At 48.8% G+C, this 25,393-nt stretch overlaps 1 protein-coding gene across 1 annotated transcript in view; it reads left to right on the forward strand.

The window, feature by feature from the left end:
• NAT8L (N-acetyltransferase 8-like (GCN5-related, putative)) overlaps positions 1–25,167 on the forward strand; it is a 28,303-nt gene extending 3,136 nt beyond the window's left edge. Inside the window, exon 2 of the mRNA XM_009882537.1 lies at positions 24,706–25,167. Within this exon, the coding sequence (XP_009880839.1) occupies positions 24,706–25,073 (368 nt within the window). The 3' untranslated portion in view covers positions 25,074–25,167. The remainder of the gene's footprint in view (positions 1–24,705) is intronic.
• The last annotated feature ends 226 nt before the right edge of the window (positions 25,168–25,393 follow it).

The following is a 25,393-nucleotide window of genomic DNA, read 5'->3' on the forward strand; positions in this document are numbered from 1 at the left end:
GCTGGGTTTTGTATGAACCGAAAAATACGTGCTGACAGTGATTTTTGCAAAGTGCGCTAGCCAAAATTTAAATCTTTGTTTTCTCTTGCCTTCCTACACTTACACCAAGGATCTGGCAGAACATTTGGGCCAGCACTTAGCTTTGAGCTCATATGCAGCGGGGTGACTTGGAATTGTTGTTGATTTGAAAGGAATTGTTTGTGTTGAGTCCCGTGCTGGGGTCTTAAAACAGAAGGTTGAATGGTTCAACCACCTTCCTGAGCTCTTTGTAAACTTTTATTTTTCATTTTAAAATAGCACATATTGGAATTTTCGTGGATTTTTTTTTTCTTTTTTTCTTCTTCATAGGCTATCAAAAAAGGCACTAGGGTGGTGGAAAAGAAAGGAGTTGGATAATGGGCTTAATTGCCAACCAGAGTAACTTAGGCTCTAGTAAACAAAAAAAAAAAAAACAATACATCAACAAAACCCAAGGAATTAAATTTAAATAGAGCCTTGCCTCTTGCATTTCTCTACGCAAATAAGAGGAGCACAGCTGGAGCTTCTTTTATGGTCTGATGATTTTGACGACTAATCAATTTTACAGTGTCTCTTCAAGCTTCTGTCCCGGTCGGTTGCGTTGTGTTTTTCTTGCAGTGGTTGGTGTGTTAGAGAGATTCTTGCAAGACTGAGGTCTCTGCTGGAGACCTGATGGAAACCAGGACTCCTCGCCTCCAATACAAAACTGCCACTCTCCAAAATGAGCGGAGCCAGGGCTTTGGCTGAGGAGCAAGCACGTCTTTCTGTGGTGGTTTAAAGTGTTATCTCCTGCTGCTGGCTGTCCTGGTAGAGTCTGCTGAGGGGCGTGCGTACGTGTCGTGGTGGTGCAAAGACCTGGTGGTGGTGGGAGATGGCCTTTGTCACTGGTTTTCAGCACTGGCGATGAGGTGGGTGGCTGCATTGCAACGCCCAGTGCCGCAGGAAAGGAAGGACAGACATCACAGACGGGCAACCCGGAGAGCTGTGGCTGCAGGACCTGGTGGAGTCTTGAGGGCATCTGCCTTGCGTAATGCAGTGGGTGAAGCCAAAGTGGTTGCTGCAGGAGGTGTCAGGTCACATTAAGCATGCCACGCTGAGAGCTGTGGTTTTCAGCAGTGGCTGAACGTCTGCGGTTCTTGAGCTTTGGGCAGGCGGGTGCCTCTTGTTGCCTTGTGATGAGAGGGGACATGCGTCTGTGCTCTCCTATCTCCATCCAGGGGTGAGCGGAGCCTCCCTGTCCTGCTGCCCTTTGTCCCCTAATGAGGGTGCAGATGGAGAGCCTGCCCTCATATCCCAGCCTCCCTGTGCCCTAAGGAAGAGGGGCTGCAGGGGGATGTCTCATTAGGGTTCAATTCCTGCCACTCTTGGGTGACACATTCCTCAGCTGAGCCCAAAGGCAGGATGTCCTGCCCTTGTTGGCAGAGATTTTGGGGATCATATCCTTCTGCAGGACACCAGCTGAGGTGGGGCCAGAGCTGGGTTGTGAGGAGGTGGGAGCCTGTTTGCTTCTCATTCTTTTCCAGGTGTTCCTCATCTTCAGGGAGATGTTTTTCTGGGTAATGAGCAAGAATTTTAGTTGTGCTCCTGGATCAGGCCCATTTGCAGTGGGTTCGATGCCAGAGGAACAGAGCTGGCAGCAGAGGAGTTGAACCTGGGTGTTTGCAAGGAGATGAGCAGCTGGATGTGAAACGGTGTGGGTCCTGCTAACCCCAGGGGTGCCAGTTGGGGTGAGCAGCGGTGAGTTTTGGGGTGCTGGGCTGGTGTGGGGACTGCAGGGAAAATACAGCAGCCACCTTGAGAGAACATCCTCAGGCAGGGAGCTGCCGTTGCCCTGCAGACCCTTTTTGGAGCCGGCGGTGGGGGGTATTCCTCCCCACCACAGAGCCCCCGGGCAGAGGGGTGGCCCTCAGCCCAGTTCATCCACATTCTGGGTGGTGCTTAAGCTGCCAGATAAGCAGGAGGTCCGCTGCGGGCTGATAACATTGTTTGGAAAGAATAGAGCAGCTCTTGCTGTGCAAAGAAGAGGGCTTAGTTACCTGATGCTGGGAGAGGGCTCAGGGCTGCTGCTTCCCAGTGGAGGAATGTGTTTTCCCACAGCCCTGCCCCACTGGTGGTGCCCGAGAGGCAGCTGGAATCCGAAGCATCCCTATCCTTCAGCATTTCTTCCTGGCTTATGTAGCTCACTGACCTCATGTACCTGCCAAACCCCTGTAGCCGTCCTCTATTGGGATTTTCGCACGTGCCTCTCCTCACGCACCACGTAGGGTCTTGAGGAGTCCAGCATGGGGCTCGGAGCTGGAAAGCCCAGGGGAGAGGCTGTGTCCTTATCTCCACCTCAGCATTTCCCGGCTCTGCTCCCCACCGCTGCTGGGAACTGAGGTCAGGTCTCCTCCTCAGGCGGCGGAGGGTCCGTCCCATGAGCACTTCACGTGCTGGCATCTCCCTGCAATTCAATGAGGGTTCTTCAAGGGATGCCATCTGTACATCAGAGAGATCCTACAGGATTAGGATTAGAGACATTTCAGATATTTTATAGTGGGAATTATGATGTCTGAAGGTATTTTTGAGACTGGCCTCCTGCGAGAGGGATGGTCAGGGATGCTGCTGCTAGTTAGCAATTCCCAGCATTGCTTTTGGGTTTCTACAACTTAGCAGCACTGGAACAGCCTGGTTTGGCATTTCTCATCTCCAATGTCTGTCTTGAGCCTAGTTGGGAAGCAATAGGAAAAAGAACTCATGTTTCCAAGTGTGAGAGATGTGCTTCGTCCAGCATCAGTAATGGACTGAACCTTTTTTTTTTTTTTAAATTTATTATTTGAATCATGGAAAATATATTTAAAGTTGGGTTGCCTTTCCCAAACCCCCCCTCTCCGGATACTCCATCACACATGGCTGCCTTTTTTCACTGCGGGGGAACCTTGACTTTTGCATCTGGAGGCAGCCCCCTCCCGTAGGCATGTGGCATGGGCACCGTGAGCGAGGCACGGGGCTGCCAGGGCCAGCACCAAACCACCACCAGCACTCCTAACCTCCATTCCCCGTTCCCAGAGCTGACTGCCCTGGGGGCTCTCCCTGGTCCCAGCAGCGAGGACGAGCTGAAGGCAGCTCTGCTGGGCCCTACTGATGAGCACCGGGTGGGTCTGGAGGTGACACAGCCCAGGTCCCACTCAGGTCAGCTCTGCTCAACCCACTCGATGGCCTGCAAGGTCTTTCTGCCCCACGAAACCATCATTCTTCAGAGTTATTTCCACGTCTGAGGGGGTTCAGGTAGCGCCGAGTGGAGGAGCAGTGCTGCCAGCCAAGGACTGGCACGTGGGAAAACTGAAATTGTCTGAAGAGCAGAGCAGCCTGCGGATTCGGGGCTGTGCCATGCACACAAATGGGATAAATATGTTCACGGGCAAGTCACTGCAGCCTTCCCCCCCCCTCCTATTTATTTATTCCTGGAGCAGGAACATATGCACAAACCCATTCCTCAACGTGCGTATCCGTAAGACAAAAATAGCTCTCGCTTCAGATCTATGAGCTTTGGCACGGTCCCATGTCAAAATTAGATGAAAACAAATTTGATAGTAAATTTTGCAGAGCAGTATAACCTATTTTTTTTCCTCCATGCGTTCAAAAATTCTCTGTAAAGGTAGTCCCTAATTGCCATGACTGACAGTTAATGCAGCGGTATTTAAGTTGTAGCCATGGCTGGGTGGATATGATGCCTCTGAACGCAAGCTGTGCCTGCAGGTATTTAAAAACCCCAGTACACGCAAGTACTGTTCATTAATCTTCAATACAAGAATTAATAAGTTGTGTAAATTGAAGATCAGTACGTTTTTAGGCACAGTCAACTTCTTGTCACTGTCAAAAAAAAAAAGCTGTGCCAGGACTTATGAATGTGAAGAGGGCAGTAACAGCAAGCGTTCTGGTTTATTTTCTGGCTTTCAGTAATTTTTTTTTAATGTTTTCTGGCATGTTTATGTGCAATTTCTCACAACTGTCTTGGTGAATAAACCTAAAAAGGACCACAGAATTTTCTCCACAAGTTTAAATGCAAACAAATTACTCTTATAAAGGGTTTTCAGTGGCTCTTCTTCCTTCTTTCACTTTCTTAGGAATGGCCAAAATTTAAAACAATTACCTAAAAGTGTGTTTGAGGTTAAGATTTTCATGGTAGCCTAAATTCAGGCTCCCCGTCAGGTATCTAACTAGTAGCAAGGGTTTTCAAAGTACAAAGCTTTGAGCCCCTCTTGATGCTGAATTTTGGATGTAGAAAAATGTTATTCCCAAGCCCATTATTATATTATATTTAGTATTATATTTAGCCTCTTAGGATTATTCAGGAGTGGCTGTGGTCAGGTTGGTTCCTCCCAGGGTGTGTGACCAGTGTCTCCAATACTTGAGAAATCGTTGGTCGGTATTGCTCTTTATCTGAAGTCCTCTAAATATATTGAAAAAGCAGTTTTTAATGTAAAAGCCTAAATGCATGGCCTGTTTTTTCAAGAAAACCATCCATTCAAAATGTTTCCAAATTCAGAAAATCACATATTCCTTCTGTAGGGTTACATCTTTATTCAGGCAGGTTGTATTTAATTACCCGGGTTGGGAACAGCTGGTGGGGCTCGGGGCGGCCGTGAGCCCCTCGTGGGCTTCAGGAGCTCACGGCGTTGTTTATCAGTATTGCAGAGTACACACTTTTATTTTGGTATTGCAGTGCTGGAGATGCGTTCCAAATAATCGCATGTTTGATGCTACTCCCTTCCAGACTAAAGCAAAAAGAGAGACTTTGCAGACTGTTTTGGCAGTATCTGGTTCTGCGCGGAGCCGAGGGATGTATGGGTCTTTGTTGTTGCTTTCTGCATCAGCAAAACAGGGAGCTTTAAAGTTTATTTTTAGATATTTTTTCCCCCCATAGGAAGCTGAAGAATTGTGGAGTTTTTTTCCTGACAGGTGGCTAATGAGAGCAGTCTTAAAGGGAATCCAAAGATAGCAGAGTGTCTTACCTAGTTTCTATTCACAAATCAATTTCTTGTAATCAAATAATAATAACAGGGTTTGGGGTTGGTTTGTTTGTTTGTTTTGGGTTGTTTGGTTTTTTTTTTGCTAAGGGCCAAGCAGAATCACAGAGCAGCCTTATGCCTTTTATTAAGGGTGCATCAAAACTTAGTTCATTGTGGTCTGGTTAGAAACAGGTACAGATGGCTTTGAGCCATTCTTTTAAGTCATCTATTGACCTGTTGGACCCCAGCAATCAATTAACTATTTATGAAAGCATATATGGTATAATTTATTGTCCTCTATAACTACGACGGGTGTTTCTTTCAAGATTTGGAAATGTCGTTTCTTACAGGATAACTCTAAAATTTGGACCTAGGACTCCCATGGTTTAGTGTCAAGCTGAGTTTCCGCTTTAAAACGGGATTCTGTGAGTGAGAAGAATCTGCAAAATTAGGTAATGGGAAATATGTATTACAGGTGTATTTTTAAGTGGCTTTGTGAGATATTGCTGTTTAAAATTGGATTTACAACAGTGTAAATGCTAATAGAAAAATACAATGCATTAGTCGCATGTTAGCATGTGCTGCTTGAAATGATAACTTGCAAGTACTATTTGTCACTTAAAATTCATGTGCTGCTTCTAGGGTTTATCCAAGTGGCAAAACTGAAAACCAGAGGTTTTATGAGAAAATGATTTTTCAGTTCAGGAACTGGAAAATAAAAGGGAGGATAGTTTTCATCCAAATTAAGCTAGTTTACTACTCCCTCTCTGATTTTTAACTATTAAGCAGCAAAAATCTGTGTTTAGTGGCGAACGTGATACTTTGTCAAGCCTGAAACAAAATTGTTGGCTCTGTTATAGGTTTCCGTAAGAAGCAAAGGTCAGACCCAAGTATATATTTAAAAAATGCTGATCATGGCAGAGACATGATACAATTACTGTTTTTCACCTGCCAGGAAGGTCCCTCTGTTCTTCTTTGCATAGAATCATAGAATGGTTTAGGTTGGAAAGGACCTTGAAGATCATCTAGTTCCAACAGGAACACCTCCCACTAGACCAGGTTGCCCAAGGCCGCATAAATCTATACTGAGTCAGCAGTGGGACCACCAGGATGCCAGGCCCTGTTTAAATTATATATTTGGGCATTTTTATACCAGTGTAGTAGTTGAAGAGGTGGTGTCAGGGGAGGACCATGTCTGAAGTCCCGGCAGCTGGGACATCCCCTGCGATTCCATGGAGGACCAAGCTGTGCGCAGGTGTCTCGGCCAGCAGCGCTGGGGGGTGAGCTGTGCGCAGGTTCGGTGCCAGCCTGGCTTTCGTCTGCGTCTTCTTTCCCACCTGAAGATCTTTGGTGAATTCAGGGCAAACGTGTAAATTGTTTTGAATTGACAAAACTGCATTTTTAAGTAAGCTACTTGCCTAGATTTATCCTTGATCACCAGTAATTGCTATATAAGCTGCTCCTACTCTCTCTTGCCAGTGTACTTTAATCCTGACTTGGAAACCGGCACCAGAGATGCAAGTTTATTTGCTTTTTACAGTTGCAGCTCTTGGTCTCTGCGCTAACGCTGCTAATTGAAATGGGGAGTGATGGACCAGCTGTCCAGCCATGAATGGCTCCTCAGCGCACCTCACATACAACACTCATTTCAACAGCTGTCAGATAATAATATCTACTATTGGGAACCAGTAGTGGTTTTTCTGTGTTGGTTTTTTTTTTTTTTTTCAATTTTTCCCCTCTTCTTTCCGCTGCCACAGCAAATTCTGTATTCCCACTTTTCCAGCCTTGTATGAAACTGCAATATTTGCATTTTCTTCTCCTTTGAATTCTGCTTGGCTCTGTTGTCCATCCCGGCATTGAATTCTCTGGTGGGTTTGTCTGGTCTGGTTCTTGCTTCATTCATCACTTCTGACATTTCCCAGGAGTGGTGGTCCCACACCCAGCATCCTTCTTTGTATCTTTCTGGTTGTCTTCTTCCTCCTATTATGTATTAAATTTCTGTCCCTTTGCTTAATGTCATGCTATAAGTACTTTCTTCTCCTCCTTAATTTGTCGTTCAGATATTTTGCATGGTGAGCACAAGTATTTATTTTTGTTGGTAGAATACTGGGAATAACAAAGATGAGAAAATAAATAGAAGTCAGCAGCATGAGGATATTGTGTCTGCTAAGCTGAAAACAGAGTGCGTCAGTGCACAAACCCACGTGTCGTGTCGGTGATGGTGGGGAGAGAACATTTTGCCTAAAGGCAAATGAGCTGCCAACAACAGGATTTCTTACACTTTCTTTAAAGCATCTGACCCGCATCGCTCCCAGATGTATTGCTCCCAGATGCACAGCCTATTGATCTTTTCCACTATGATTTCGTCCTATAAAACCCGTTCTTCCCATTTTAATAGGATGTATAAAATCATTATCAGTTGGAGTACAGGAAAAAAAAAAAAACACAACACATTTCATTTGCTGAGATCCGGGCTTTTTGTTCTTTTTTTGGAGGTGCCAAATCTGTTCATCCTCCCTGGAACAAGATAACAGCATCAGAAACACTGTGTAACACTTCTAGTGGGAATCCAGGGAAGACCTAAATCTGTAATCTTTCAATTTAAAATGATGTTAAATACTAGAACTGCAAAGAGAAGCTTTTGAAAATAGCCTGGTTTGGAGCACCTGCCATTGGTAAGCGCTAAGCAATTTTGGATGATGGTTAGTTAAAGACAGAGCAATAAAAGCATGGCAGATACTCCACTTAACAGCAGTGAGTGTCTTGGTAAAGTCCTCGCCCTTGGAATTACATCGTTAGTGGTGGGATTTTTTAGAAGAGAGAGAAAGCAAGTCGGGGGGAAAAGGGGGAGAAGTTACTCTATGAAAGGGATGCTAATGAGATTTTTTTTTTAAAAAAATCCAGGCTGTTTAAAAGGGGTATTTGTAAAACACCCTTTCAAGCTTTTGCTGTCTGTAAAGTCAATTAGATTCACTTAATGGCTATGAAAATATACATCTGATGTGATTTCAGAACCTGCAAGTGTTCAGAGGATAACATCAAGCTGTGCCTCTTGGGCAGCGATTTTCATTTGGGAATAAGTCATGATCAGGTTTTACGGGGCTTTTTTTGAGCCATCAGTAGCCTGAAAAGCATCAAAGCATCTGCAAGGATTCTTGATAAGTGGGAACATTTTTCATGGATAACTCAAACAGCTAAAGAGGATTTCAGTGACATTATAAAAAAAAAAAACAAACAAACCCAAACCCTCACAAGCCTCCCCACGTTTGCTGAGACTGAACTCTGGGACAGTTTGGCTTAAAGATTCAGTGGAGCATTTGCCTTAACTTAATCACGGGCTTAAATCCTTTGCCTCTTGTTGGGATTTTAGCGTATACTGAGGGACATCTTCAGTACAGGTCCAAGTGCTCTTTTGATATTTACAGGAGACTTGTGACATAAGCGGGAAATGCAGTGACGGAGTAAACCTTCCATTTGCTGTGTGTGTGCTCTAGCTGCCTGCAAGATGAATTTATGATGTTTTAGGGAAAACTGGTGCATCAGAAGGAGGGGTTGTTGCAGCTGTGAACTTGCTCTCAGTTATATTCATTCTGCCCTGTCTTAGCATCGGGTATGGGGATTCGGTGTTATTTAGTGTTGCCTTTGAAATTGGGAAAACCCAACAGATCCTCAAAATACTGCATTTCTACCCAGGTTCGTGTGGATTTCCATCTCTCCTGACTCTGGTTGCTGTAGGTGCTGTTCATATTTATAAGCTGATCCCCTGTCCGCAGGTACTTGGTGAATGAGGGTGCCACAGGCTGATGGTACAGGGCACAAAAGTATCTGCTTTCACAAGCCCTCAGCACACCACCCTTCGTTTCCCACGTGTCTCCCCAATGGAGTGAGAGTCGGCCCAACACCTATTCACTCCAGTGATTTATTTTGCAAATCTCTCTCAAATCCCTGACTCTCGTGACTGGTGTTGAGGCTGGGGCTCAAAGGAACCCCACTCAAGTGGATGTAGGATGCAAGATGTCGATAGACGGTCATCGCAGGAGATCTGGGAATAACTGGATTAGGCTTTCCTAGGGACTTTTTGGCCTGACTGGTCTGGCATGGTAGTCTGAACATGTGACAAAGGTTTATTTTTTTTTTTTCCCCTCTTTTTTAATTTTAGAGCTGTAGAGATTTACACATGTAATTTTCATTTTCTGTTAATGCATCATCCACAACAGGTCCATTGTCTGTGCCCAGCCTGACAGATGTTCATGTATTTATGGATGTAGAATTTTCTTTTGCTGCCACATTAAATAAATGTGCTCATTTCAGTCTGGAGTAGTGGGGTTCAGTGGAATTACACCCAAGGCATGTTGGCCTTGATGTACTGGAAGAGAGATGTAGAAACACATTGTTTTTAACAAGTGAGGTGTGTTTCTGCACCGTGGCAGTGCTCTGGCTTTACACGGGGCATTGCCACCGGGTTGCTGAGAGTTAAAAATTGAAGTGGGATGTGGTGACAGGGGCTCGTGCTGCTTTGGAGGTCCTGGTGGGTTCTGCAGCGTGGAGGGTGGAAAGAGACAATACCGAGGCTTTGCAGAGGACTTTCATTCTCATTGCTTAGGTAACAGAAGGAAGTGAAGTCTTGACCCAGTGTTCACCCTCGTTGCTGCGTAGGGCTCCAACAGAGCGAGGAGGTGGGGGAAGTTGGCATACACAGCTGGGGCGCACTGGAGCAACCTCTCACCAGGGCTTAGTTTGGCTCAGCTAGGTGTAAATATAACAGCCCTTCAGGGATTAAATATTCACAGCAAATCTGGAAAAGTAAGAGGGCTGCAGGCAAGAAAGGTGTTGATTCACAGTGGGAGCCTGCAGTGGGATGGGCATGGGGAGGTAGTACCTGAAGGGCGGTAGGTTGCCTTCACAGGCTTCTCCTGCTGGAAAAAAGCCTGTGTTGATTTTCAAGGAGAGAGCATCCATTGCTGTCATGTCTCGGGTAGTCCTGGCTGACACAACAGCCTGGTTGCCTCGGAAGGGCTGAGGATCCCCAGACACTATCTCAGGATGGGCTCAGCATCTCCTCCAGCCAGGCTTTCCAAGCACAGCAGGATGGGAACACAGCAGTACCCTCGTATGCTGTTTTTACCTGATGAGCAGAGTCACCACCCACCGTGTCACTTGGCTGAGGGTTGGGTTGGAGTTGTGGGAAGGTACAAACACCAGGAGTCAAACACTACAGCTGTCAATGGGCCAGGTTCAGTCCCACAGCAACACAGCGAAATGCCTCAGGGTCCGGTCCCGTAAAAAAACTTTCCCTGCTCTTCCAGAAGAGGATAGGCTGGTTGGTATGTTGTAGAGGAAGAGTCCTCACTGGAGGAAGGCCTCTAAAAGGTGATAGTATTTAAAGCACTTGGGGCATACTAGGAAGGTTTGCTTCCAGAGGGGTTTGCTAGTTATTTATTCATTTATTTATATGGGTCAGGTGTTGCATTTGCTACAAACAAACTGAAGCGTCAGTCCTGTCCTTCCTCGAGCCTTGGATGTCAGAAAGGCATGGCAGATCCCCTTTCCAAGGGAAAAACCTTGTTTCTTGGCATGCTGCAAGTGTAAATTGCTTTTTTTTTTTTTTTTTTCTTTTCTAATCACCTTCCATGCCAGGGTGAGCATGTCCTCAGAGAGAGTGTGCCACCTTGATGGTGGCAGGGCAGAGAGGCTGTGGGTTTGGTTGGTTGACCCAAGCCTGATTCTCCTTACCAAATTTATTATCATTTCAGTTCTCCTGTTATTTAGTCATCTACTCCTTACCCAGAAGTTAGGGGCATAGGTTTGACCCGTTGGTTGAGGGGCTCATGCTAACAAGTTGGACGTGGTTGGTCCCAGTGAGAAGCACCCAAAGAAGCGCCCTTGGCAAGTGGCCGGGGAGGACCAAGGTCATGAGCTGTGGTTCAGTGTCACCCTCACTCCTCGCCCCTTGAGCTTTTCCCAGTCCATTGCTATGGATTTTGGAGATTCGTCTTAGTGTGGCAGATGGTGACTATTCACGTGCTGTGATACGATGGGGTGAGTTGGTCCCAACTGATTATAACTGGCATACTTGTTGGATACCTGTGCTCTGGGAAGGGTGTTCTTGTGTAAGGGCAGCATCATTTCAAGCTGCTGTACTAGAAATAGGGAGAAATATTTATTGCTTGCAGAGGCTCAAGGAGATCAAGCCATGTATTGCTGTGTTTACAGCCTTTCAGTACCTAAAGGGGGCTTATAAGAAAGACAGGGACAAACTTTTTAGCAGGGCCTGTTGCAATAGGACAAGGGATAATGGTTTTAGACTAAAAGAGGATATGTTTAGACTAGATATAGGGAATAAATTTTTTTACAATGAGGGCGATGAAACACTGGAACAGGTTGCCCAGAGAGGTGGTAGATGGCCCATCCCTGTAAACATTCAAGGTCAGGTTGGAACGGGCTCTGAGCAACCTGATGTAGTTGAAGATGTCCCTGTTCATTGCAGGGGAGGTTGGACTAGATGACCTTTAAAGGTCCCTTCCAACCCAAACTGTTCTGTGATTCTGTGTACCAACTGACTTCAGCCTGTAGTTTGTACCAAATCTATGCCCTGAACGTTTTCTTTATTTCCCCTGTCTTCCTTCATGTTGAGTAAAGAATTCTTCACTGTGGTTTCAGAGAAAATATAACTCCTTGTGACTGCTGTTTCACTCCTGTAGATTATGAATACAATCGAAAGTTAGAGGTCGGGGAGGTTTGATTCATTGTGTTAGCAGCAAGGTAGGATTCTTGTGAAACTCAACTCATCTGCAGAAAGAAATGTTTTCGGTGCAGCAGAGTTGTATTTATTGCTAGTTTTAGGAGCCTTCTCTTTGCCATGCAGCTTTTGGTGAAATGCAGTCCTTGTCCGTCAATTCCTGGTACGCCCCAGGAAAGAAAGCAGAGGAGCTTTTGCCTCCTGGTCAGTGTTTCTGCACCATAAATGCTGTTAACTGCTACTTGTCAGTGCTGCTCGTTGGCTGCTGTGGTAGTGAAGTCCTCATTCACAGGCTTTTGAGGGCAGCAAGAATGTGCTAAGGGGAGAAAAAAACCATGTTCAGAACTACCAAAACATGCAGTGCAGCGTGTTTTGGCTGAATATTTGCATCCTTTACATGACTTACAACTGACTGTTGTGCTGTTGCCCTTTTCTGTCACTTCTCTGCCTTACAGGCGTAGATTTGGGTGTGTTTGCAGAACCAGTCAGCATCTACACCAACACTTGGGGAGTCCCATCCTGTGTGTTGTGATTATATGCTATAAAATGCAGTTGGTTACCTGCTGGGGGTGACCTATTCCCAGCTCTACCATCCTTGGTACCCCTGAAAGTAACACAAGCAATGTAGTCCTGTTCTGGGTATGTGTTTTGGGGTGGGTTTTTTTTGTATGTCACTTTTTAAATATGCAAATGGTTTTGCTTTTCGCTATAGGCAGGTGATCTGGCTGTAAGGCAGGAGAAGCACCTCACAGCCTTGTTTTTGACTCTGATTTAAAGAGCTTGCACGCGTAGATGGGTTATTCTGTCCTAGTGCGTCATGATGCCATGCCCTAAGTTTGAACCTACATCTTGGGCGCAATCCATCTTGCCTACCTTGTTCCTGGCTAAAAGTAGCTGTTTGCAGGGAGCTGTGTAGGCTTTTGCTATGGTCATTTGCAGAAGAGGGGCTCTCCCGGAGGGTGACTCACCTTAAAGGTTGTTGACCTTGGTTAGAGCAACATAAAACTCTGTGGAAGTCCTTGTAGAGCCCAGAATTGCATTTATTGTTTAACCTTAAGTAAATGTTACATTAGTTTCTCCCTTTGCTGTGAAGCATTTGGTACAATACCTGTGTAGATACAGGCACTTCTATTGAACTAAATGGAGTCTTGGCTAAATTTAGACCAGACGAGTAATGATGGATGGCGAAAATAAGATCGATTCTATCCATTTTCCTTGTATGATTTACGGCTCGGCCAACTGCTAAGCTAAAACAAAGTCATTTGATAATTATTGCTCAGTGCCTTTTTACAGTTATGCATATGAAGTAAAAGTCTGCCAGAAAATAATGAATTCTAAAACATCCAATAATTGTAGATTTTCCATTTTTTCAGTATTTGGAAGTGGAAAGTGCTGTAACGTAAGTTCAGTACCTTTCTGAAAGCAATAGAGCCATACAGCGAAAGATTGATGCAGAAGATGGAGACCAAGCCTTAACAATGTCCTTTTAAGGAGCTGGCTTAAAAAGAAACCAGCAACACATTTTATCTTGTAAACTAATTTAACCAAGGAGGAGCTAATTATAACATCAGTCTTTTGGAGCAGTTGCTGGGAGGACGCAGGCTAGCAAAGCTGGCAAAAGGGCATGATTTCTTTTTTCCTTCCAACTTCTAACTAAAAATCAGGCTAAATTCTAAAGCATTGGTTTACTTAAGGTCTGACTCTGCAGTTGATAGACTTAGTGCGGATTTCGGATGCATAGGGAACATCTACTCTGAAAGTACTTTAAATACTCTTTTCTGGCATTGTTCATTTGTGCAGACCAGTCCGTTCTGCTGAGCCAGCTCCACTGAGCTGGGACTCTCCATCCAGTTAGTCCTGAGGACAATGCCAGGCCAAAATCGCATATTCTAGTCTTTATCCGCTCCTTTAAGCTATTTAATTCTTTGCTTATCAATAACAACTGCTCACATGCAAAAACCCCGGACAATGCCTGGTTTCTCAAACCGTGCTTTCTCTTGATGACCCAGCAGGTAGACCCCAGTTGCTAAATCGACGGTTTTGTCTCTCCTTTCTCTGTAGCTTGTCCTTCTTTTCAATAGCGGAGAGCAGAGGAATGGACCAGGCTAGACATGCCCTGATAACCAGCGTACTTCTAATCCCACACAACTGCTTCTGCGGCTTTTTCTTGAGCGGTTGTTATACGTTGACTTTATTACAGTCTTTGCTTTTCAAGGTGCACCACGGCCAGCAAAAAGAGCCCGATACAAGATTTTTAAAGTCCTGCTGTTGCACTTCTTAATATAGCACCCTCTGAAATGTGCTGGATGTCTTTACCCTGTCTGCGGCATCGCCTGGATTTCTAGCTGTCTCATCAAAAGCCTGTTCCTGAGATGTGTCGAGCGCTTCCCAGGGCCTTGCTGAGCTCCCCTGGTGCTGTCACGCACGGAGACACTCGGGGCCCCGTGGGGCCGAAGCCTGTTTGAAAAATCAGCCTGTGAAGTGCTGACATGGGGTGCAGCCACTAACAGCTTGCATTGATCCAGAGGTTCAGGCTGGGTCCTCCTGAAGCTTTACAGGAGTAAGGCACGTGCGTAGGAGCTGTCACATATGTGTTTCAGAGAAACGGGGTGAGGTTTAAAGCAAAGGTTTTAAGAAGATTAGGACTGCCTGCTGTGTTACATCCCCAGCAATGACAGCAGGAGATGCTGTTTAGGACCAAACCTGGCCACTTTCTGCAGTCTGTTTGCTGCGCAATGTGTTTTTCTCTTCTCCAGTCAAAGTACCAGGGTGAAAGTGAACTCTAGCTAGCTGTCAACATCGCTGGGGTTTTCCAGGGACTTTGACACCCCAAAATGGAATATCTGTGATAAAGTAGCTGGGTGCTCTTGGGTATGGACTAGCTCGATCAGGAAGCGTGAGGCAGGCACTGATGAAAGTCAGCTCTTGCACTGTTAGTCTAAATTGCAACACCTGCAACCTTTTTGTGCCCAGGTGAGGGTAAAGCCGGACTGCAGCAAAACCTCCCTGTGGAACCGGCACCTGTGCAGCATGTGCTGCTGCTCCAGGTTTTATCGGCAGTGGCATGTTACAGCATATACCAGTATGAATCTGAATATGCTTTTGGGTTTGCACAGATGTTTAGGCCAGCTGTTGCCTGCAGTGCAAAACCCCTTCACCCGCTGTGTCTCATTTTACGCTCTGATTTATCAGCTGCAGAGGCCACCTCTGAATTCCTGTCTCCTGGGGTGATTTGAGACCTGTTGCTGTTGTGGGTTGTGGTCACGGTGTTTCTGGTAGCGAAGGTGCGTGGAACTGCACTGTGGCCCACGTTGCAGGTTGAATGCTGGATGTCACTGTCATCCCACCAATCCCCCGCTGATTGCGGCTTTGGAGGCTTTGTCTGAGCTTCGAGATGGTTGCAAGCAGCTTCAGCCCTGGGTAACAACAACAAAGGTGAAAGACAGCAAGGATGGAAAAGAAGGTAGATGGGGAAGTAGCTGAGCTGGTTGCTGGGGACCAAACCATCCATCTCTGTTCACGCTGTGTAGGTGATCTCATTGCCTGGTGCTCAGATGCCCCATGAATCAAGGGGTGTCACTCACCCTCGGCATATAGATGCGCTGCCCTGTGCTCTTCCAGCAGGGAATTATTTATAACAGGGCAATGAATCCTGCGGTGGTAGGTTATGTGGAGTTATTTATGGGAAGGAAGGGGTCCCACAGCATTTCTAATTTCATGCGTGAATAATTCTTGCGTGTCCCTGACATTTTCTGCTCCCCTGTGCCTGGGCCTTGTCTGGTGTAGAGAGATGCTCACAGGTGTCAGGAGCATCAGAGTCAGGGTCTCTCACATCTCACCTGGTTTCCATGGCCATAAACTACTCTGAAATCCCATTATTTGGTAGGAGCCCTCCAGGAACCCTTTTTGAGTGAAGTCAAGTGTAGAGTTATTAGCAGAAGTTGCAGGAGCTGTTATGCAGCCCTGCTTGAAGCCAAGGGGAACTAGAAAGGTGGAAGAGAGAGAAACTCAAGACAGGGGAAAGATGGAGGTAAGGAGAGATAACAGTATAATAATGTGCCTCACAAACTCAGAAATAAATCTCTCCCCGTCCCAGCTAGCTGAGCAGTTGCAACCAGTAGCAGGTACAGCTGTGGTCTGTCCTTGGTTAGTCCCTGTGCCCAAGCTGCCCGTCTCGATGGCTGAGCAGCAGCCGATGTGCCACGTCTGTGCCCCGAACTCTTCCCGCCGGCAGCTTTCACATCACGGCAGCCGTGTGCTCCACAGCAGAGCCTCCTTTCTCCCGTGACACTGATGTAATGTGTCTGGTCTGACCCGCATTTCTCCGAGGATGGAGGGGAAGGAAGAGGGGAAAGTTGCCTCGAGTACTGAGTCCCTCTGCTCCCCCTTCAGAACCCAGGCGGGAAGAAAGGGCAGGGATTTGAATGGCATCAGCAGTAGACAGCCATGGCACAGCCGGCTTTGGGCAGGGGACTGTCCGCTTGCTGCCACACATGGCCTGTCTTGCTTAAAGCAATGTGTATAAATATCACTGGCAGGAGGAGAGGCGAGACATTGAACTTTGGGGCTTTTTACTCTGTTATCTATGAATAAGTAATAATTACACAGCGCTGTGTCCAGAGCAGGACACCCCTTGGCTGCCTCTGTACTGCCTCGCTTGGACCACTCCTGCTTGGCAGAAAGGGCCACTGCTCTGGCCAAAGTCACACTGAAGGATGGCGCTGGGGGCTGAACCAGTGACTCCAAGGGCAAATATTTAAAGCTTCGTGATGTGACAGCGTGTTGCATTTCCCCTCTCCTGGTATTTCCGTGCGGTGGTGTTGCACTGGGCTGTGCCACCATACATCAGTGGGTCGCAGCAGGAGTTTGGGGGCATCCGGATGTGTAGGATTAGCAAGCCTGTCACTTTTGGCAAGCTTTTATGTAGGTATATTAAGAGGGAGGGATACAGGCAATTGCAGGTCCTGTCCTATGGGAAGCACAGGGCTGATTTCAGGGTGGGGGGGTGTTGTTTAGGGTTTTTTTACTCCTTTTGCCCCTTCCTAGCATCTTTGAGGAGAGTCCCAGCTGGAGAGGGAGGTTTGCCCTGTACACAATGCTCTCCTCCCAGCAAAGCCCCGAAGACACACACTGGGCCTGTGGGCAGCCTCCATCCCCTCCTAGAGCTCACACCTGGCCTGGGCAGAGTTTCTCTTCATATCAGCTTCCTTTTCTCGTGGTGACCACTCCTCAGATGCTTTCCTGGCTCTGCTGTAAGCACGCAGGGGAGCCGCTCTTTGCCTGGCGGGTTCCCAGCAGTGGCGGTAGCTGCTGAGCAGCTCCGCTGGTCTCCTCATCTGGGTGATGCTCTGAGGATGTCACCCAGCATAGCATCGAGCTGGGAGGGGAACTGCTGACACTCGTATGGCTGTGACATGCTAAAGCAGAACTGAAAAAATCACAGTCCGTGCTTGAAGGGACATTGCCTTGAGAAGTTGCATGTCTGTCTGGAAACTATGTTCCACAAATAACACTCAAAGAGTTAATAAGAGCCTGGGTGCAGGAGATAGCTGTCCCGCCCTTGAAGAAAGAAGGAAAAGACTGGCCTGCCTCTGGGTAAGGTTTCCATACTTGACCTGTGCTGAGCTTCCAAGGAAAACTCCTTCCCGCAGGGATGCAGTCCCACCCACAGAAAATTAGCACCAGCGGTCAGTGGTGGCTATGGAAAAGCCACTGTGTCCACTCTCCAGCCCTGTGGAAAGCGGGGATAGCTTTTACCTGGCTCACCCCCTCACCGCCCCAGTGCATGGGTGCTGGCACAGGGGAGGACCCAAGTGTGAGTTCAGGATGTTTTGGGGCGGCAGATCTTTGCTTGATCCTGTGGAAATACTAAAATTTACTAGAAAACAATAGGTTTTGAAAGTACATGGCAGACAGAGCTTTGCTTTGTCAGAGCAATGCATGCTGTTAAACTCCGGTTTTCGGGGTAACGGTCCTCGAGCGCTCAGGGACTTGGGAAAGCTGCGGGAACCTGCTATAGTCAATCACACAGGACTCACGCTGGTGGGGAAGGCTGATGTCTCATTTCCCCCCTTCGCTTCTAGCAGTACTCTCTGCTATTGCTTTTGGCTCCAATCTTTCCACCCATCCACCCACCGGCCTTTTATTCACCGAAGGGTGTAGAAGAATTTGCAGCAAAAATAAATGAATTTATTTTCACCCACCATCCTTGTTGGCTGTGTGGGGGAGAGCTGTGCAGCACATGACGGTGGAGGAGAGCGGGAGAGGGGGCTTGCAAGCGCAGTTTGGGGGGGAATCACACAGGATGTCCTCCTTGGGCAGGAGCGGTGGGTGCTTCGGGTGGAGGATGAGTGGCCAGCACGGTGCCAGTGCTCCGGGGAAGTCCTCGGGGTGTGGGGCTGGCAGTGGTGTGTGGAATCTGAGGGCAGCCTGCACTGCGGGAGAGGGGTGGGTGGATTAGAAGAACACTCTCTTTTGGTCCTCAAAAGCTGGGAATCATCCTTAAATTTCAAGCAGAAAAACACTGCTGTCGCGTGTGCTTTCAGGCCCTTGGTACCATCAGCTGAGGAGCCACATCTGACCCTGCTGGGTTATTCTGTGCATTTCTTTTAGTAATTTCACTATCACAGCAACGCCTCCTGTGTCCAGTAAGCAAAATTTACCTTAAGTGATGGTCCTGTGGGAGCAGGAGGCTTTGCAGTTGTGAAGTCTGGGTTGGTAGACGGGTACATGGCTTGAGTTACTTGCTGGTAAGTTGGTGTAGTTTGTCTCCCAGAGCATGGAAAGATGTTGCTGAGACACAGACAACCCATGGACAAGGAGAGAAAGATAAGATAGAACCACAGGCATCTTGCTATGCCAGGTATTTAATTTCCAGGAGGCAAGAGATACAGGAGCCCTGGATTTGCCTTGTCTTAGAATGCATCTTGTAGGTCTTGTTTATCCCGCTGTGATGTCTCTCCTAGATGCTCCCGTTGGCAAGCAAAGCAACCTGCGTTATGCGCAACTTGCACCAGTGTGTGCACATCCTCTCAAGTTTTGTCCTGTAACTCATGGACTTACAGCAGAATCGTTGTGGCATGTTAAGGCATGGAGATACCTTGTGTGGGTCTTTCCAGGGAAAGGTGTCAGCCTCTGGAGCTCAACTTTCTTGTCTTGAAACCTGTCTACTGCTGACCTGGGCTCCCAGGCTGACTGTTGTCAAGGTGCTGGAGGAAGCAGGGTAACTTCACCAAATCTGTGAAGCCTGAACAACCCAAAATCATCTTCCTTGTTACGCACGTCATGGCCCTTTTGTGCCTTTTTTTATAGATGTGTGCAACCCAAGTTTTTGTTTTCATAGAATGGTTTAGGTTGGAAGGGACCTTTAAAGATCATCTAGTCCAACCCCCCTGCCTTGGGCAGTAACATCTTTCAATAGATCAGGTTGCTCAAAGCCCTGTCCAGCCTGGCCTTGAACACTTCCAAAGATGGGGCACTCGCAGGTTCTCTGGGAAACCTGTTTCAGTGTCTCACCCCCCTCATCATAAAGAAAAATATTCTTCCTTTATTACGGCTTTTGCCTGTGAGTTCCTGAAGTCGAGGCTCTGTGTGGTGACACAGCGGGCTGGGGGAGTGGAGAGAGCTAAACAAGGTGGTGGTGGGCTTTCCGTGGCCGCTTCTCCTCACCTTCACCTGTTGGCAGTCTGGAGGGGCCGGGTCAGATCGGGAGGCAAGGGACAGTGCTGCTAAGAGGCTTGGTGTTTGGCTGTAAACAGCTAACGCCTCTGGTAGGCACTTCCAATATCCAGAGTGGTGTTCACAGGGCAGCAGGAGTTAAATGCAAGATGTCCATGGAGAACAGACCTTGGAGTGACTTTCCCCTGCAGGGTCAAAAACCAAAAGAGGGTCTTAGGGGAGGGCGAGCTGGAAGGGCTTTGGATATCTGTAGTGATGAGTGACGAGGGGACCCCAGAAGATGGAGGCAGATGACAGTGAAGACAGAGGTGCTGCCACGAGATGAGTATCTGAAGGGCAGGGAGAGTTGTAGCCGCCAGGGTCTGTGTTTATCTTTGCAGCAGTGATTATTTTCAGATAGCGGAGTGAGAGAGTAAAACGTCAGCTCCTGCTATTAATAACACTGTGAACAACGAGGCTGTTGCTCGTTACTGGCAGGTGAGATGCAGTTAATTTTATTTCATCTGAGGTGTGAAAAAGTGCAAAAACAAGACAGGCTCTGAGTCAATCCCTTTGGTCCAGAAAAGACGGAAAGAGACCCCTGCCTTTCCTGGAGGGTGGTTTTTTCAGGGTGCTTCTGTCCTGCTCCAGAGTAAGTGTTGCAGGAAGAGTGGATGGACAGATAGGGTGAGGAGCTGCAGCTGGCTAGGATTGCTGAAAACATGTTGAGTTTTGGTAAAAAGCAAACCAAAGACTTCCAGGGTTCCTGCTTTGAAACCAGAGGGTTTGCCCCTGGAGGAGAGAATGTCTCTGCCCAAGGTCAGCAGCACGTGGTGGGACCCCAAAAGAGCTTTTGGTAGCAAATCCCCTTCTGAATGGGATGCAGGTCCCTGGAGGGAGGGATTTGACAACCTCACGTGTGAAAGCTGCTCCTGGGCTTGTTAGTCACCTTTGGAAATTTGAGGTGTCTTTAGCAGGCTGAAGAATTTGGCCACTGATGATCTTCAGAGCAGACACAGGCACGGTATGGGCAGCAGCAAAGGTCTTGGGGATCGATGGTGCTGGTGTAAATGAGAGCCGAATACAGCTCACATTGTTTGAGCAGATGTGTCCTGTCTGCTGCTAATTATAAGTGTTGCGTGCACAACACACACTGGGAGATGTGCCAGATACTATTTCTTTTCACGTTGAACTCAAGATCATTATAATTAAGCTTTAAAGTTGTAAGTAAAAACTAACATGGAGTGTGGATTTGCTGTCATGCTGCTTGAACCGGGCCAGTCCCCTCCGGGATGGACGGGTATGAGGGTACAGCCTCCATCCTGGAGGGTGGTCAGAAGGGTTGGGGACATGAAGGGCCTTGTGGGCTCTGCTGTGGTGGGCATGTCCAGATTTGGGTTTTAAATAGGCAGAAGACCCAAAAATACTAGAAACGTGCTGTTTTACAAGTGTGGGAAGTGTTGCTGAGTGAGCTTTAGCAGCCTCTTGGGCTGGGTGGGCCCAGAGGAGAGGTGCTTGCTAAGAAGGGAAATCAGGAATAAAAGAGCAAAGCAATGGGGGAAGCAGTCGCATAGCCTAGGGCCAGGAGAAGCGTAGATTGGTACCTCTGGCTGATAGCTGCAGGAGGAGTTGCTGCAGGCCAGGCTGGATGACAGGGACGTGCCGGCTGCACGGGGATGGGCTGTGGCTCAGCAGGCACTGGTCACCAGCTGCTTTGTGGCACTTTTTGGGGCTGCCTCAGGACAAGGTGGGTGCTGGGAACAACACAGCATGTCCCTGGGGGAGCTTCCCTCCTCTGCTCCCGGAACACTCATGAACCCTCTTTTTGGGCATTGCCACGGGAGGTGACGTTGGTGGCTATGCGTTTGGGGTGAGGATCACCGTGGCCCCAATTTCATGGTGTGCCTGCTGTGTGGGCAGAGGCGTGATGGATGGGCTGGAGATGGGGGGACGCTGGGCAGAGCCACCACGTGAGGAGCGGTTCCGAAACAAGGCTGCGGAGCAGAGAGCGGCGAGCTCTCGCAGCCCTGCTATTTGTATTCAGAGGGAAAGCGGCGGCTGGGTTTCGGCGCTTGTAGGTCTTCATCTGGGGTCGTGTCTGAATAAATTATGTTTTGAGATCCTGGGGAACAAGCCACACTGTCAACGCAGCAGCAGAGGAGAGATGTCTTAACTGCTCATGATAAATGGGTCAAGATGGGTCCCGGTGTTTTGAAAATTAGCTGTTGACCTAGATAGCGGCAGTGTAGTGACTTGCTGGCAGTGGGAACAAAAGCGAGCGTCGCTGGAGCTGCGTGTCGCTCCGAAGGTGGGGACGAACCGGGTGTGCTGGGTGGAACCTGGTCCGGTTCCCCGCGCTTCGCTTGTACCCGCTTTTTCCTCGGCAGCTGGGCTGTGCCGGGGGGAAGCGCACAGGACCTCGGCCATCTCTTTCCGATGGCTTTGCCGAGTTGCAAGGTGTATCTGTCCCACGGGCAGCAGCCGGGGAGGCACCTCCTGTTGCCCTGTGCTTTGCTCTCCTCCAGAAACGAAGGACTCTCTGAATTGCCCCCCCCCCCCCCATTTTGCAGGGGGAGCAGTGCCGTGCGCCCCTGAGCACCCACCTGTTCAACGCAGGTCTTTACAGAGATGTGCCATGCATTTGGGTCGGGGCCGTTGGGAAGGTTGATGCTAAAGGTGGAGCTGCTGCCCAAGTCAGGTTTCCTCCTGCTTAGCACTGGGGAAGGAGAAGGCCACCACCACCTGTGGCAGGTCACAGCGCCCCAGGGGTTTCTCCTGTGATGGGATCCTCTTCCCCTGGGTGAAGCCATGTTCCTCCTGAGTGTTTAAAGTCCTTCTTTGTGAGGGACCTGTCAGTGCTGCTCGTTAGCTGCTGTAATTGAATAGTGGCTTTCTTGGGTGTTAATTAAGCAATATCCAAGCTAAGGTTGCAGTTGCCCTGTGCTGACAACATTGGTATTTTTGGTTCAATTCGAGACACTTTGCCTTCACCAGGGTTTTCTGTGAAGATCTTTAGTTAAGACCTGAGTAATTCATTACTTGATTTATTATTTTTTTTTTAAGTCCCCTTGCTGGTGGGGCCAAGTGATGCTGTAATACTCCAGAGTTATGGCAGTTTCTAATTGCATCAACTTCAATGTTTGTTGGCTGTTATGAGAGGTGGGATGGGATGATAACTGGTGCTTCTCTCCAGCGAGGTCCAGTTTTATTTGAGCTTCGTAAGTGGGGCTGCAGTTGGAGCTCTTGGGACCCTGGGGTGCCTGCCCTGAGCCCAACTGGGTGCCCTTCAAGCTGCTGGCCTTTGAGTAGGTGGGTTTTGCTTTGGCCTCTTGAAAGCAGCATCTGCCCTATGGAGCCTTCAGCCCCATTGCAGAGCAGCAGTGCTCAGCCCCTGCACCTCCAAAAGCGCAGCCTGTTCGTTAAGCCGCGTCCTCATTCCTGAAGCAGCACTGCCAGCTGACTGGTGCTGGGCTGCAATTAAGGATGGGCTGATTTTGCTTGCTGAAACTACGTGGCTTTGGCCTGAGTTGCTTGAGCACTGTGTTTCCCGCTTATGAGATGCTCTCGCCTGGCACACGCCAGCAGAGGAGGAGGGGCGGCTCCAAAGGAAGGAGGGTCTGGCCATGAGCACCCCAAACTGTGGGGGAAAAAGCGATGTGTGAGCTTGATCTTGGCTGTGCACGGGAGATGTTCTTTCTGGGAGGTGTATGTGGCATTTTCCCCTGTTTGTGATTCGCTGGCTTCCGTGACCCTAGTTTCTCATCTTGCTGCCCAGTTTGGATTTTTTATTTGAAACTGTCTTAGGCTGCACTGAGTCCCTGAAATCTCCAAGAGGAAGATGCACTCACATCTCCAGATGTGCATGGGGGCAGGTCAGAAACACACCAAGGCTCATGGGTTGGAGAAGGAGCTGGCAGGAGGGTGCTGCAGGGAGGCCAGTCCTCCCGCTGTCCCTGCGTGTGTGGAGCAGCACTCATGGCTCTCCAGCTCCCCTCGGTGCAGCAGCCAGCCCTGTTCATCCGGCAAGGTGGCAGTCGTGGCTGTGAACAAGCTTTGGGTGCTGGGTGAGGGCAAACTGTCCCTGGAGAAGAGGGGACAGTCCTCCCCTGCTCCTGGGGGCTTGCAGCAATTTCTCTGCAGTGAATTTTCTTTCCTATGGCGTCTCTTTTCCAGAGTGTTTTCCATGCTCCTTTGCATGCTGTTTGTGGTGATGGGAAGGAGCTGAGATTTGAGGAGGTGAAACAACCACACTGGTTCCAGGGCGCCCAGGGCTGGGTGGCATTGCCCCCTTCCGTGGGATCCCTGAGCCATCAGGGCTGTTCTTGCATTGCACCCAAAAAGCAACATCCTTATGAGCCCCAACAGGAGGTTGGGACCATGGCTGGGTGTCTGGCCCATGACAGGCACATGTTTCCCAGACCTAGAGAGGCTCCACCACCTCCCCGTGTCCCAGCCCGGCCCATTGTGCCCTGGCCCAGCAGCTCCTGCTCCTGTCCTGCTCCGAGCTGGCTCCTTGCCTCTTGCCACAGCACCAGAGAAAGGGGCTCAGCCTTTCCCTCCCCTCACCGGCATCTGCCCTCCCTGGTCATCAAAGGCGCTTTGTGCACCACCATGTGCTTCTCCCCCCGTGGGCTCCCTGGTGCGCGCAGCCGCCCCTGCTCGCTTTGGAGACCACAGGTCTGCCCAGAGCACATCCACAGCTCTTGGCTAATGAGCCCGGTGTGGTGCTGCCCACACCGCAGCCGACCTCTTCACCTGGAGATGGGGGCCTCTCGAAAGTGTGGCTCCTGGTAGAGGAGGAGTTTGGCAGCAAAGCATGCAAGGGGCTGCCTGTGCTGCTGCCGGGTCTCAGGGTGGGATGCAACAAGCAGCCAAAGATGGGTGGTGCTGGGCTGGGAGGGATCCGGGACTCACTGCAGTGAAGTTAGTGGTGGGACAGGAGAGCGTGACTGTGTGCGGGTCACAAGTTACCCATCATGTGCCACCATGAGCTGAGGATCATTACCTGTCTGTGGTGGCAGCCAAATGCACTTTTTAACACTTGGTCCCTAGGAATCTCACGTTTTGGTCCGTAGTGACTTTCCTGTGTGTTTTCCTCTGGAAAACAACTTTCCCTTCACAGTGTCAAGGGAAAAGAAAGTTTATTCCTTGTTTATGTAAGTCGTTGGTCCCCACATGTGACAGAGAGGTGATTTCTGACTCCAAGCCCAGCTCCTATTGGCATGTTCACAAGAGGGCACCTTGCCCGTTTAGACTGTCCGTCGTGGCCGGCAGCTACATGTGCCCCTTTCTATCCCGCAGGCTCCTGCTTCTGGGTCGCCGTCCTGGACGGCAACGTGGTGGGGATCGTTGCGGCGCGGGGCAACGAGGAGGACAACACGGTGGAGCTGCTCCGCATGTCCGTCGACTCCAACTACCGCGGCAAAGGGATCGCCAAGGCCCTGGGCCGCAAAGTGCTGGAGTTTGCCATGCTCAACAACTACTCCTCCGTTGTGCTGGGAACCACGGCCGTGAAGATGGCAGCCCACAAGCTCTACGAGTCCTTGGGGTTCAAGCACGTGGGTGTCGTCGAACATTATGCCCTGCCGGGAATGACACGCTCCTTACTGGAGAGAATGTTTTTCCAGCTCCGCTACCACCGCTACCGCCTGCAGCTGCGGGAAGAATAAAAAAAACCAAACCCAACCAACCAAACGAAAAAAAAAAATTTTTCCCCTCCTCCTCCCCCTTCAAAAATAATAAATTGCCCTTCTATTTCTCGTCACGGTTGATTTGCCAATTTTGGGTTGAGTTTTTGTTCCCTCATGTCATCTTTTGGTTTGCTCCGTGCAGCTCGATCGTCCGGCCGGCCGAGCAGCGCTCCTTCCTCGCATGCTGTAGGTGGTGGTGCTGGGAGTCCTGCGACCCGGCGGGGCACAGCGGAGCGGAGCGGCGCGGCGGCCTCTCCTTCCCAGGTACCTCCGTAAAGCACAGAAACTTTAACTGCGAA

This window comes from Charadrius vociferus, unplaced genomic scaffold (assembly GCF_000708025.1).
Source record: "Charadrius vociferus isolate BGI_N301 unplaced genomic scaffold, ASM70802v2 scaffold213, whole genome shotgun sequence".
Taxonomy (NCBI): domain Eukaryota; kingdom Metazoa; phylum Chordata; class Aves; order Charadriiformes; family Charadriidae; genus Charadrius; species Charadrius vociferus.